The 15,026-nt window shown below is 39.1% G+C and overlaps 1 protein-coding gene across 1 annotated transcript in view; it reads right to left on the bottom strand.

Annotated features, from left to right (window-relative positions):
* Window positions 1-579: 579 nt before the first annotated feature.
* LOC307122055 (receptor-type tyrosine-protein phosphatase eta-like) overlaps window positions 580-15,026 on the bottom strand; it is a 79,024-nt gene continuing 64,577 nt past the window's right edge. The window contains exons 16-25 of the mRNA XM_079809866.1: window positions 9,507-9,624; window positions 9,369-9,413; window positions 9,118-9,208; window positions 8,858-8,948; window positions 6,899-6,972; window positions 6,689-6,823; window positions 6,476-6,580; window positions 6,188-6,348; window positions 1,852-1,987; window positions 580-1,492 (exon numbers count right to left, since the gene is read on the bottom strand). Coding sequence (XP_079665992.1) covers window positions 1,373-1,492; window positions 1,852-1,987; window positions 6,188-6,348; window positions 6,476-6,580; window positions 6,689-6,823; window positions 6,899-6,972; window positions 8,858-8,948; window positions 9,118-9,208; window positions 9,369-9,413; window positions 9,507-9,624 — 1,076 coding nt within the window. The 3' untranslated portion in view covers window positions 580-1,372. The remainder of the gene's footprint in view (window positions 1,493-1,851; window positions 1,988-6,187; window positions 6,349-6,475; window positions 6,581-6,688; window positions 6,824-6,898; window positions 6,973-8,857; window positions 8,949-9,117; window positions 9,209-9,368; window positions 9,414-9,506; window positions 9,625-15,026) is intronic.

Genomic DNA, 15,026 nt, shown 5'->3' with positions numbered 1-15,026 from the left:
ATCAGCGTTCACAAAAACATGCCTGTTATATTGAAGCAATGGTTCATTTAGGTGTGTATTTGAAATAGAAATCAAAAGCAACTATATTTTAAATATTAATTCAGGAGCTAAAATGAAACTGATTTTTCTTTTTTCAAGGTGAGAAATGTGGGTGGCTTGCTATTTTTTATTATACTTTATTATAAGGTGACTCAGTTACCGTGTAGCCTATATGCACTTACATAGGCCTACTGAGTAATATTAACTAAAAACATGTACTTACTAAAGGGTTAGGAATAGGGTTTAGTTTAGGGTTAGTTGGATGTAATACTTTATTTTAAGGTGACATTGCTCCAGCACCAGCCCCAGTGGACAAGCAGACTGCCTTTGTTATCTTCAAGCAATAACGTTTGTTTGTTTCTGTACCTGCCTTTGCGCTTGGGTCCTTTGTTTCTCCTGACAGATACATCAGATTCCTATTTTCCAGTGGGTAGGTACATTAAGTTGTCTGTGCCAAGTATTAATCTATATAACCTATATAATATTTTTTCGAAGGTAAAATAACTTTAATCTGAGTCACAAAAAAAAAGATGGTTGAAGTGTATTATAATTAATATTTATTGCATTTTAAATTACCTTCTTTACATGTAAATAATGAATTAATTCACCTTCAGTGCTATCAAATTTAGAAAGTAAATCTTTGAAGGAAATACATTTTTGTAAGTATATAAATTTGAAGAAAAATCTATCACAGAAGCAGGAACTTATAAAATAATAATAAAACTGTACCATATATAAGGTGTGGATCCCCTGACATACAGGAAAAAATTTAACTAATTAGTTCCCTTGATTTGCTAAATCGTGCACACAATTTATAAATCAAGGTAATGAATTAGTAAATCGTGCCCACGATTTAGCAAAACGAGGGGACAAAATAGTAAATTGTGCGCACAATTAACTTTTTTCCCCTTCTATGTCATGTTCGGGGCTCCGTAATAATGTATGTTCTTTTAAATAATCTAAAAGCAATACATTTAAAAAAAAAAAAAAACATCTTATCCCTATCAGCTTATACAATCATGCCAGTAGTAAAATGATCAAAATTGTCAACATATGTCAAATTATACAAATATAACCATTGGAAAAGTAATTAATATATACCGGTATATAACATTTGACATTATAACATAACATTTAAAATATAATTATGTAAATGTAAAAATTACTCAACAAATGTTCTGAATATTGTGCAAGAAATAAATGACTTCCAACTATATGTAAAGAGTTAATTTCAATATTTTGAAATCAAGTTTAAAATACGCTTTATATAATCATACATTTCTTTGATAGTTTGAGGTATGACAGTTGAGGGCCATTTTGAGACCATCTATGGTTACTGTTTAAGATTTTCATTCTCATAGATCGGGGATGCTGCTGTGTTCTGGTCCACTTTGGTTCCAGTTCTTGATCGAATGATGTCATACGCACACTGGTGAAGGTAAACATACTGCTCCTATTGCAGAAAACAGAAAGAAAAAAGAAAACATAAAATTGTGTGATCATGTGCATCTTGAAAATTCTTACATGTTTGGAACAACTTGAAGGTGAGTAAATGATGACAGAAACTTAAAATTACTATAAAAATGAATATTTAACTGATTTTTAACTAAATTAAATTTGTACAAAATAGGCTTCACAATCCTGCTTTCAAATCCTTTAAAAATGCCCATTTACTTCCATTGTAATTGTCTCACCATAACCTCCATTAATTCCCATTTTTGTTTTTAAATGAGGAGCAAGTCAAAAGAATCTTTTAATTTGATCAACTTTATGCACAAATGTGGTCAATTGAGCTCCTCTTTAGTCCCTTACCTCAGTCTGCACCATGAGAGGCCTGTGCATATGCATATCAATAACGATTCCAGAGACGTCCACCATACTGTCTCTTTCAATCTGAAAGATCAGGTGGTCAATGGCAATGAAGGTCCCTGTTCTTCCCACGCCAGCACTGAAAAAAATCCACATTTGATGCATGTATTTTTGCAATGTAATTTTCATGTGGAATCTGTTCAAAGAACTCATATTTTGAAGTAATCCCAGAATATTTTCATTTCATGTGTCAGTTTGAATGTTAATTTCTTGTGTTCATTTCTGTCAATCAATCAATCAATCAATCAATCAATCAATCAATCAATCAATCAATCAATCAATCAATCAATCAATCAATCAATCAATCAATCAATCAATCAATCAATCAATCAATCAATCAATCAATCAATCAATCAATCAATCAGTTAATTTAGGACTCTGTGTTTACTGGTTAAAGGGTTAGTTCACCCAAAAAATTCTGTCATTAATTACTCACCCTCATGTCGTTCGACACCCGTCAGACCTCCGTTCATATTCGGAACACAAATGAAGATATTTTTGTCGAAAGCTGATGGCTGAGAAAGGCTTCAGATAGGCCTCCATTGGCATTCAGTACATTTATACTCCCAAGACCCATAAAAGGCACTTAAAATGTTGTTACAAAGTCCATCTCACCATAGTGGCTCTACAATAATCTTACGATGCAGCGACAATAGTTTTTGTGCGCAAAAAAAAATCAAAATAACACCTTTATCCAACTTGTTATTGTCTTCCGTGTGTGCCTCCACGACGCATGCGCGAGAATATGACGCGCCAGCGTTCGGGAATCCATGAAATGCACACTTAAGCCCCATTTTGAGAACTACGCCGAGACCTAAAGCACGATCAATGTAGAATCCAACAGCTTAGACACGCGCGTCTTCCTCTGCTTGTAAACAAATCGCTTCTGGGTCATGTGTCCGAACGCCGGATCTGCGTCATATTCTTGCGCATGCGTCGTGGAGGCACACACGGAAGACAAGAACAAGTTGGATAAAGGTGTTATTTTGATTTTTTTTGGCGCACAAAAACTATTGTCGTCACATCGTAAAATTATTGTAGAGTCACTGTGGTGAGATGGACTTTGTAACGGCATTTTAAGTGCCTTTTAAGCGTCTTGGGAGTGTAAATGTACTGAATGCCAATGGAGGCCTATCTGAAGCCTTTCTCAGCCATCAGCTTTCAACAAAAATATCTTCATTTGTGTTCCGAATATGAACGGAGGTCTTACGGGTGTCGAGCGACATGAGGGTGAGTAATTAATAACAGAATTTTCATTTTTGGTTGAACTAACCCTTTAATTCTCTGTGTATCAGATCTTATTTAAATGTAGTCTGTGTTTACCACCAGCCTGTTAAACTTATACATTTGCATTATCTTCTTCTTGTTGTTGTTCCACTTCACTGTGTTACCTACTCACCTTACTAATAAAAGCTGCACTAAGATCCTAACCACATCTTCTGACCCCCCAAAAAGTGGATCTAGCAGTTGTAAAACTCATCTGCCTCACCCAGGTTGATCGTTCCCATGAAGACCACAAGAGTTTTTACATCTGGGAAACTCAGTGCACTTTGATGATAATTCCCTTCTTCCATTTTTCAAGCAAGCTTAAACTAGCCTCTCAAGTCACATCTGCTCATGGATGGTCCTCAAGAGAATGGATTCTCCTTCACGGTGGGAAAGGTGGAAGAGGACCTCAATCCCACCAATCTAGTTTCCCTAGAATATGGGTGCCAAATCCTGGTCCTGGAGATCTACCTTGCTGCAAAGTTCAGCTCAACCCTGATCAAACACAACTAAACCAGCTAATTAACATCTTTAGGAGCACTTGATTCTTACAGACAGGTGTGTTGGATCAGGGTTTGAATCTGAACTCTGCAGGGTAGGTAGATCTCTGAACAGGATTGGGCACCCCTGCCTTAGAAACTTCAGAGTTTTTCTAGTCCTTCTGGAACCCATTCCAAGATTTTCTGGACCTCGTTCCAGAACCCTCTTCAGCTCCAGGCCCACTCCAGAGTCTGCTCCAGTCCTTCTGCAGTGTCGCTCCAGTTTCCCAGAGCACCCTCCAGAATCTGTTCTAATTCCCTTGAGCCCACTACAGAGTCCGCTTAAGTTTCCTGGATCCCACTCTAGGGTCAGTCCATGGCCATAATTCCTCATCCTATGGATCCAACCAGGTATTCAAACTGGGTATTCTGGCTCCATCTTGACGCTCCGATCCCCCTGGCTTCACCATGGCTCTCCAATCTTCTGGCTCCACCTTGGGTCTCCGATCCTCTAGCTCTGCTTAGTGTTTCTGATCCTCAGGCTTCATCTTATGGTGCGTTCACACCAGACGCGAATGAAGCGTTTTGCGCGAGTGATTTACATGTTAAGTCAATGCAAAGACGCAAATAGACATTCTGCGGTGCGATTCACGTGAATGAGGCGGCGCAAATGACACAGCACGAATTGAGTGTTTGACACGTAATTCGTGCGAGTTGAAAAATCTGAACTTTGGCGGATATTCGCGCCGTGTTAACCAGGAGCTTGCTCTAGTAGTGACAACAATGAGGACAAAATCCTATGTGGATACCCGGAGCTGTATGATACATCTTCATACTTTATAGAAATAGGAATAAAAAGGATTTTGCTTGGAAGAAAGTGAGTGAGAAAGGGTGATTTCAGGGTGATTGGGACACGTTTTGCCATTGAGATGACTTGGAAAAAATGTCCCAACCAACCTGAATTCACCCTATTGAGATTACTAGCTAGTTAAAGCCGGCCAATTGATCTTATTCGCCGTACTTTAAAACAATCCATGTCAGACATTTCATAACGAGACGAGCCGGCTGGAAGAAGCCCCTCTCATGAAGCAAATTTGCGTCTTTTGTGAAATGCGAAAGAAGCGAATTTCACGCGCGTGAATAGCACGATTTATTTGCTTCATTCGCATCTGGTGTGAACGCACCATTAGTCTCCGTCACTCTGCTCTGGCCTTTTCTTTTTCCCACTGGCTCCACTTGGTCCTCCATCCGACTGGTTCCACCTTGGTCCTCTGGTCCTCCGGCTCCACATTGGTTCTCCGACCTGCAGCGCAATTTCCAGTTCCTCCATCTCCCCCTTTGTCTTAACTGCCCTGAAGACAGGATCTGTTTTCTACCCATGGACCTGGCCCTCCCCACCTTCCTTGACACCACTGCCCTCTACAGGCAACAGACATCTGAACTCTTGATTTCCTGTGACACCATTTAAAGCAGGGGTTCTCAACCCTGGTCCTCGAGGGCCACTGTCCTGCAGAGTTTAGGTCCAACCTTGATCAAACTCACCTGCCTGTAGCTTTTCAGTAATCCTGAAAGGCTTAATTAGCTGGTTCAGGTGTTTTTGTTTAGGGTTAGAGCTAAACTCTGCAGGACAGTGGCCCTCGAGGACCAGGGTTGAGAATGCCTGATTTAAAGGGTAGTAAACACAAACAGTTTTTGCCAATCTCATGTTAATCTTGAGTACCCATAGAGTAGTATTGCATGCTTTTGTATCTCAGAAGAGTCTTTAGTTCTATCAGATTTATAAAAGACAGATGTACCGCTTCTTTCCGAAAACAGTCGAGCTCCTGGAGGCGTGCCGTGGGCGGAGCTAAAGATTCACTATACGTTTGTGTTGTTTATATTGTTTGAACTTGCGTGCCCGAATGGCAACAAAAAACAGACATTTGATGCAGTTTTACTTACCACCTGCGGTTCTGACTCATGACTGGGATATTTTATCGCTGGGACCGCTCCATTTTTTCGTTTCAAATACTGAATGACACATTTTTTTTTCGAGCAAGTCCTGTGCACCACTGCCGACAAATTCCATAACCCGAACGAAGCATGTTGATGGGCGTGCTCTCGCTCTGGTTGACGTGTGCGCATGCTCTTCTGGGAAAAGTGCCCATACAAGCAATTCTGCCCTTTATGACGTCATACAGGGCCAAAAAAAAAAAACCTTTCCAAAACATATACAAACCCTGAAAGAGTGTATTTGGCACAGAAATATGCAGTTATACATCCAAATGTCCAATTTTTTTAAATTTTTACTTTGGCCATGTTTAGCATGAGAATCCTAACTGTAAATAAGTCAGAATGCATGAAATAGCATGAGGCATCCCCTTTTAGCATTTGCCTTGGGTTGTATTCTTGTTGTTCTTCTTATTGATTCCTGTGTTACCTACTCTTTTTACGGAAAAAAAAGCTGCACTTAAATCTTTTCCACGTCTCCTACTCCTGCAACCATGACAGTAATATAAATTCATGAACGCTATTTAAAAAAAAAAAACGTTTACCTGCAATGCACCACAGTTGGAGAGTGCCGTGAATACTGGTCCATGTGTTCTCTCACCAGGTGTCTGAAATCAATGAGGACTTCAGTGGTCTTTGGAACTCCATGATCCAGCCACGCTGTGAAGTGGAACTGACGTACGTTACGAGTGTCTTCTGTCTTCCCCTACAATATTGCCAATCATATTATTGTATATTGATTTAAAAACACCACCACCAACAACAACAAAAATACTCCTTGGGGCTACAGAAAGAACAAAAGGAGACATAAGATGCAGGAACTATTACTTTACATTTTTGATTCTGAAGTCTCTTATGGTCCAGTTCTCCTGTGACATCTCTGAGGTGGTCGTCACTGAGATGTTATGATAATGATTAGTCCCAGATGGCCAGTACACCTGGAGAAAATGACATGAGTGCTGGTTAGCTTTACTTTGTGTTTACATTTTCACTTTTCACCACTTTTCAATTTGACTATTACTATTTCAGTACTAGTTTGTACTCACTTCTCCCTTCTCTTTGTATTTGGTCAGCATTACTATGGTGTAGACGTTCTTCTCCCAGATCATTCTCCAGAATTCATTTACTGTGACTGGCAAAGGACCCTGAGCAGCTATAAACTCTTCTCTTGACTTGTAGCCCTGACCACAAATGTTTTAAGTGAAAAACATGCATGTAAGCATCATACTTAATTTCCTCTCTGTATAAGTACTCACTGGGATATAGCTGGCATTGATGTAGTCATCAAAGAGATTGCCACACATTGTTAACTTCACTCTTGAAGCGTCATCTGAAGAAGGCAAACAGAATGCAATTAGTATCAGACAGTACAGTTCTTATTCAGTAAAAAATAAACATCTGATTTGGTATAAAGGCACGTTGTAGCTTATTCTGGGCAAACAATTCCCAATTATACTGTTTAAGCAATACCTGTTCACTTCTTAATAAGACTTTTAGGGATGGGGAAATATGAAATACATGATATTACAATAAGTCTAAATTCACACTGGAGTTGAATATGGCCATGATCAGATTTTTTTTCCACATGTGCCAAAAAGCTTTGTTGGATGAAAGTCCAACCACCACATTAAGTGGAAATTAACTGGAAATGTATTTATTTTGCAATGGGACTACAGTGTAAATATTCTTGGTACAATTCATGTAATTTGATATTCTTGTCTTTTTTATGTCAACCCAAATTCCCTTATAATTCTGCAAATATACATTAAAAATAAAATGTAATATTGTAACATTTAAATGTTACAAATTGTGTCATTCTACTACCCACCGTTAGGGGTCACTATTGTTCCTTTGTGTTAAGTTTAAATGCAGGCAAGGTTGTGAAAGATGATGGAGCCCTTACATTTAATAATAACTAATGTGTAACATTTATATAGCGCTCTTCTGGGTGCTTTACATGTGGAAGGGGGAATCTCCTCAGCCACCACCAATTTATAGTGTGCGAATTGTATTTAATGATGTCCTGATTGAGAAACATATTGTTTTATGCTCATTCAAAGTAAGGTCTTTTAGTGTGGTTGTATAAATTGTATTTCTTTGTTTTTGAAGTTGAATAATATTGTGTTTGTAGAAGGACTCGTTTTACCTACTCTCTTACGTGTACCACATGGTGCATTTACTATCGCGTGGTACATGTTGGAAGTAGAAAGGACTTATTACCTGCATTATACACTATATTGCAAAAAAGGATTGAGACACCTCTCCAAATCATTGAATTTGGGTGTTCCAATCACTTCATCAAGCACATAGGCATGCTTCTACAAACATTTGTGAAAGAATGAATCGCTCTCAGGTGCTCAGTGAATTCAAGCGTGGTACCGTGATAGGTTGACACCTGTGCAAAGTCCATTCGTGAAATTTCCCTCAAGGATTATGGGTGTAAGTAGTCTATGATAGAATGACTGTCCGGGTTGGAGTGCCCTCTGGTGGTGATCAGGGGCACTCACACTGGTGAATCATTACATCTACATTGTCTACAAGGTTTCTTCCCCGATGGATTGTGTCATAACAAAGCATCACCAAATTCATTGTATTAACCTTTCAGGCCCATACCATAACTATTTATTTTGTATTGGGTATATAAGATTTTGTTGTAGGTCAATTGTACAATTGGTTTACAGTATGTTACTTAGAGTTGGATTTAGGCCTACTATTGTGCATTTAACTGTTGTTGTCCCCCCGAGAAACTGCAACACGCAATATGGCGGAATATGGCTCGCCTTCTAAGTAAATAGCCAATTGCTAATTGGTAAAGCAATCCCGTTATTGCAGCTGTGGTTAAGCTCTGGTTCCAATAGAAACCTGAGACTCACACTTAAATGCGCAAATGTGCATTTGCTAACCTAGCCTGAAAAATACGCTATTTGAGCATAAGAAACAATATGGGACAGTTCACGTCAGATTTTGTTGCTGATTTAAAATATGTTATTTAATTGTGAGTTTGGCAAGCAGATTTCAGGATTCCCCCATTCAAATAGATAGGACTTTGTCTTTGATGCCCAAAATGCCCGGAGGCATTGCAAATATGGCCACAGAGTGAACAGACTTTGCTTTAAAGTGACTTTGATTACAGCCAACATATCAGATTAAAGCTTGCAATTTTTTAAAAGTTCATGCCACATTTATGTGCAATATGCATCAGTTGGTCTGCTTACATGGTAACACATTGGTGTAACGGTTCTTTGTCTTGTTTTCAAAAGCCAGGGCGTCTTTCTTTGACTGTTCTGTTCCAACAGATTTCAACTCCTGCAATAACACAGCACTTATTTAGACCTAGACATTAATAACACTATTATGTAAGCACAGTTTAAAAATATTTTCAGTCTCATCATTTTCCAATAGCTATATATATAGTTATGTTTTTAGTTAGGTATTTAATAGGTATTAAGAGGTATATATAGTTTCCAATCTGTACCTCATACTCTTTAACAAAACAACCACAGTTGGAATCCACATGATTCATCTTAAAGTGATCTTCATAATTTTCTGTTCTAAAAGCCATCTTCCTGTGTGCCATGAAATGAATCCATTATGTAAAAACATGTAAAACATAGAAAAAAGAATCATGAACAACATTATATGATGAAAATGTTATTAGCATTTATCTCTGGAATCAGGAAAAAAGGTAATTACCAAATAAGTATTTAACTAGTCATAAAAATGTACCTAATAATGTGTAAAGGGAACTCAGGACATTGTTCCTTTATTTGTCTGGAACAGAGAGTAATAAAGAAATATTAATGGAATTAATTTGGATAAATTCTGAATCTAGAGCTCTATCTTATAATCATATTGGCAACTCACCTTCTGGAATAGATGAAAATAAGAGAGATGATGATGATGATGAAGAGAAAACCAATCACCGCCACAACTATGCCAACAATCAGCCAAAAATTAGGCCCACTGTTGTTCCAAGATGATTCTACATGAGAATATTGTCAAATTATTAAATGTATAGTTAATTATTAAACATATGTCTGTATGTGTGTGCATTTTTGTTTGTTTCTTTCGGTCATGACAACTCTCAGAGTGTTGACAATGACAATGTTGATACGTGGTCTTGGAGGAATAGATCTGCTACGCTGCTGCTGCTGCTTTTATTGCTGCTGCTGCTGCTGAAGAGCAAGTACGAGACTTGCTACTGCCAATACATACACAACACGCTGATGTGAGCAAGTAAGACATGCTGCTGCTGTACAATAGAGTGTACATGAATTACAGAGCAGGTGACATGAAATTTGAACAATACAAGCCAAGTGTACTGTACGTCAGAAAACCCCCTCCATCACGCAGGAGGCAAGAAGACGATTCAACCCCCCACCCCGAAGCAGATCTTCCGCCAAAATATATATACCGCTCCTGATCCGAAGAACCATAGGAAGCATACCGTGTGTATGTTATGTGTGCCTGGCCCTTTGGTTTTGAGTAGGGATGGAACGATTACCAGTTTCACGATAAACCACGATAAAATGTAGGCTACTGACGGTTTGTAATATCGTTTAAAATGTAATTATCATTAAAACCGCATTTGATTATCATGATTTTGAAAACTCGTGCTAAATCCTGTGACAGCACAGGGAGATTTTTCAGCCTTCTAAAAGGACCAAAATCTGAGGTGTGGTCGTCTTTTGGCTTTTACAAAAGTCCTGAGGGAAACTTAATCGAAGATGGTCACCCTGTCTGCAGAACATACAAGAAGAAAGTCACTGTAATAGGGGAAACACTTCAAGTCTGCAAACGCAAGGCAAGTGGACTTTGACCTCAATACTTAAAATATGTCTGGGAAATAATAACGTGAAGCTTAAACCAAAGATGAACGAACAAGTTCAGACAAGACTAGGGTGACATTTAAGGAATAATAATGTAAATTCGTTGTACACTTAATACAGATTTTCTTTACCACATAAATTAATTAACATATCCAATTAAAACGGGCATTATTTGTGGGTTTTAACAAATGATAGTATGATGATTTAGCATCATTTGATAATCGTCATTGTCAAAAGCCTCTTGTATTTTACTCCTACATCGAATGCAAGACTGTAAACACCATTTTAAAACTAATAAGGTATTGTTTGATATTTCCTAGATTAAAAGAAAAGGTTTATGTTTAGATGTGAATGCCCAGCCGGTTCCGGAATCTGGAAATTTCCCAGAATTTGGTAAGGGTGCTTTAATGCAGATGCTGTGTAAGTAACATCTCCACCATATGAATAGCAATGTACTATGAAACCTTTAGATTTACGAGTCATTAATTTAACGATATTTGGAATAGAACTCTATTTAGAGTGAAATTCTAGATGGTGCAGGCTGATGGGTCCTTTACATGCAATCTTCTAGCAATCACATAACTTACTACATGGCTTCTGCTGATTCTCCAGTCATGAGATTGCTTGCTTAACATATAAATGGTTTGGTTCAGAGTTCACTGAATGCTGTTGCAACTCGCTATTAGAGTTCCTCTGAACTCCTCCACCTCCACTTGTCTAGATCTGCTAGAGGATTTTTGTATGCCTATTTATGCAGCAGCAGCAAATCCTACATTCTCACAACTGCGTGTCTGCTATTGACAGTAGAAGCATGTGTGTGTAACAAAACTAGTCCGCCAAGACCAATTACATTAACATTCTCATACCCATTAACATTTTAAAACTTTTCAGAGAGTAGTCATGATTGAAACAAGTGTTATGAAGATTTGAGGAACTTTTAAGCAAGAGTTCAGTGAGTCTGTGAGCATAAAATGTAGGCTATGTGAAAAAATTCTATCCAAACAGAGGACTTACTGGTATACAGTGAAATCTGATTGGATCTCCCCTTGGTCACATGATCAGCCGCAACTGCAAGCACTTTGAATGTGTACTGTGCTCCAGAAATCAGATCACTTATGTTGATGGAGGTGTTCTCAGTAGTCACAGTCTTATCTTGATATTCCACACGGTAACAGGAGCTTTGACCGTTTGGTTTAGTCCAGTTGAGTAAAACAGAGGATGTTGTAATATCATCAGCTGTGAGGTTCATTATGACGTCAGGCTCTGTGAGTGTAAAATGAAAAACATTTTGTTAGCCTCATAGCATAATTGCCTAAGTCGCCTGATCTGGGCAGTTATGCTATGAGGCTAACGATTTGGATATTAACATTTGAATTTTTTTGAAGCATTATACATAGAAAATGCATTATCAGTGATAAGAATATTAGGGTGTGTTTACTTTAGATCAACCGTCCTTTACAAAACAAATAATGTACAAATATGTCTTTCACAATATAATAATAAAACAATTCACATAAAAAAACAATGGTTTAAATTGCAATGCTATACGATTTGAGGGCACACCAGACACAAATGAATCTTCCAGAGGATTTGTTTAAACATAATTCCACAGAAAAATCAAACAAATTTAACAATTTATGGCCTTAATTGAAGTGGCCGCCAGTCAGTCTGCACCATGCTAACAAAACCACCACTTAATGGCCTGACAAACGTTGAACCACACCAAGATAACAGCAGAGGTTTTTTGATCACAAAGACAAAGAGTCAAAGCAGATCCTTGTGTCTCAATGACCTTTAAATTAAAAATCCACAGAGACTGTTGATACATATAACTGCTATATAACTAAAACTACATATTAAACCACATATAAAACTTACATTCAAACAGCCTTCTACTGAATAATACTGTAGTAAAACGTTGTTTGTACGGGAAGAAGGAGGCGGGAACCGGCGAACAATCAAAGTATTTAATAAAACATAAACACAAAATAAAATGGCGGCGACAGCCCCTCACGGTCGACTGCCGCCTACACACACACACAAACACAAAATGAAAACAAAAAGGCTGCAGCCCCTCGCGGACGACTGCAGCGTGCACATAACAAAAACGTCCAGGCCTGGTCCTCTCTCTTCCCTCACTGTCGTCGCTCCTCCTTTATAGTCCCTCACTCCTCCGCGAGGGCCGAGATCGCTGCGGCGCGCAGCTGGCGCTCATCCTCCCTGATGAGCGCCGCCTCGTCCCGCCCTCACGGTCCCTCGGCCTCGCTGTTCGCCACAAATACTATATCATGTCTATAACCAATACACGTGACCATTATGCATACATATCACTCACAATTTGTGTAGGCCTAATTGTATAACTATTGAATGATTGATTGAAAGCTTGCTTGGTATCATTATGATTTTATGCTCATAATTCAGATAATGGCTTGATTGAAATCTGTATAGAATGTATCGTGTTCGTATAATAAGAAATCATGTCTAGCTGTACTATGCTTAAGAGCGGGAAGTTAGGAGACCAGAGATTTATGGTGAGGGGTGGGGAAGCAGTCACTTCTGAACCAGAGATGATACCTAATTGGTCAGAACCCATCCAGGAGGATGGGCAGACATTTGAGTTTAAAATCACAGAACACGAACAAAGAACAAAGTTCAGACAAAAGACAGAGACAACATGACGAAAAGATGATCGGACGAAGACGATCAAGGCAGACCAAGATCAGAGAACATGGGTCAACAATTTCTATCAAGCCATCTAAATACTCTCATCTCACTCTCCTTTCTTTTACTTAGTTCTTATTAGTTTTAGAGTAATCAATAAAGTTTTGTTTATATTTAAAGATAAGTGTTCTTGTGTTATGTGCTTAAGAATATAATGTCTTAAACTGCTGATCTATGTTATCTGGCTATTGCAGTGTTTCACTATTGTGTAATATCAGCTAAAGAGTTGATAGTTACGGCCCGTTCAAATGAACGCTGGATGAGTTATTTGTTCGGCTGTAAAATAAGTGACTCTTTCAAAATTCCCTATGAATTAATTAATATTATCCCTTAATATAATACAATTTCCCTTGTACAGAGTCCCTACAAAGCAAAAAGGTTCCCTTTCGAGGGAACTCGCACTGCATCGGGACGACGCTTTGGGGATGCTCCCTTAGCATCAGCGAATCTGAAACCAGAATGCCAACTAGGCCAATCCGATTGGCGTGCGTGATGACGTCATTGTGACGGCATACCCGGAAGTATAAAAGGGGAGCTGGAACGTAATGGCGGTAGTTATTGCTCTTCAGCAAGCGCTATCTGTCAAACTGTCTGTCTATTTACTGTTGTATGTCAGTGAAAGTGTGTGATTGAAATGAAGTGTGAAAAAGTGAGAGAGTTCAAGCAGTGTGTGCATCCTTGCCCTCGCTACATGTCGGGCTCGGATACACACCTGCTGTGTGTGCACTGCCTGGGCGTTCAGCATGCTCGAGCGGCTCTCGAGGGAGCCGCTTGTGAGCATTATGAAAGCTGACGCTCAGAGTGCTCCGCTCTCGGCGTGAGCCCCGTGGATCGGTCCCGCATCCGCCGAGGCGGTGCGGCGAGGCTGGTCATGGGGCTCACGGATGGACTGTCAGCGGGACTGGGACTGCTGAGGCATTTTCCCAGTCTTTATCTGACAGTTCAGATGTTCTCCTTCCCCGTGTGGAAGCCCGCGCTGCGGCTTCTTCCCCCGGGGCGGAGGACGCGATGTGTGAGAGGTCTGATTCTGAGGAATTAGACGTACTCAGCATCGAGGCAGTCAAAGTCATAAGCACTTCTTAAATATGCAAGATTCCATCCACGCGATTGCTGGAAAAAAGAAAAAAAAGGCAGCGCGCAGGTTATGGGTCTGCAATTAATGTGAACACACGCGATCGGTGTGCATGAGATACTGGTTGGCTTAACGGACGAGTCCGTATAGTAAAATAAATCAGTATTTGTCTGATATGGCTGCATTTAAGTCTGAGGATTTAAATGAGATATTATCTGACTCTGAGGAGTTAGATATTCAGTCATTTCAGACCATGTTTCACTGTATTGTGTGACACTGTTTGGCTTTTTTTCTCGAGGGATGAAAGCCAATTGTATTATGACGGCTTGAACCACGTTGCTGAGGCAACGCGGGGTCTATGAGTCCGTATAAATACAAATAAAACAGTGTCGTCTGATTAATTACGGCTACATTTATTTTAAGGAATTAAAATTAAATATAATCTAACTTTGAGGAGTTAGATATTCAGCCTATCATTCAGACTATGTTTCACCTTATTGTGGCTGCATTTAATTCTGAGGAATTAAATTAAAATATTATCTGACTTTGAGGAGTTAGATATATTTTTTATTCAGCCTGTTATTCAGATCAGGTTGCACGGGTTTGGTGATTATGATGGCATTTAATTCCGAGGAATTGAGTGTCATGTTATCCGACTTTGATAAGTTGGATACTTTAAATTCTGTCACCCAAGCGTGTTTAACTTGTGAACTGGATATTCATCTAAGATGGAGCCCTCCTGAAGTTGATGTCGTTCTCGCC

Source organism: Gobio gobio, assembly GCF_949357685.1.
Source record: "Gobio gobio genome assembly, chromosome: 25".
NCBI classification, from domain to species: Eukaryota; Metazoa; Chordata; class Actinopteri; order Cypriniformes; family Gobionidae; genus Gobio; species Gobio gobio.
Note: the sequence above shows the minus strand (reverse complement) of the source record. Positions and strands in the feature narration are given on the sequence as shown.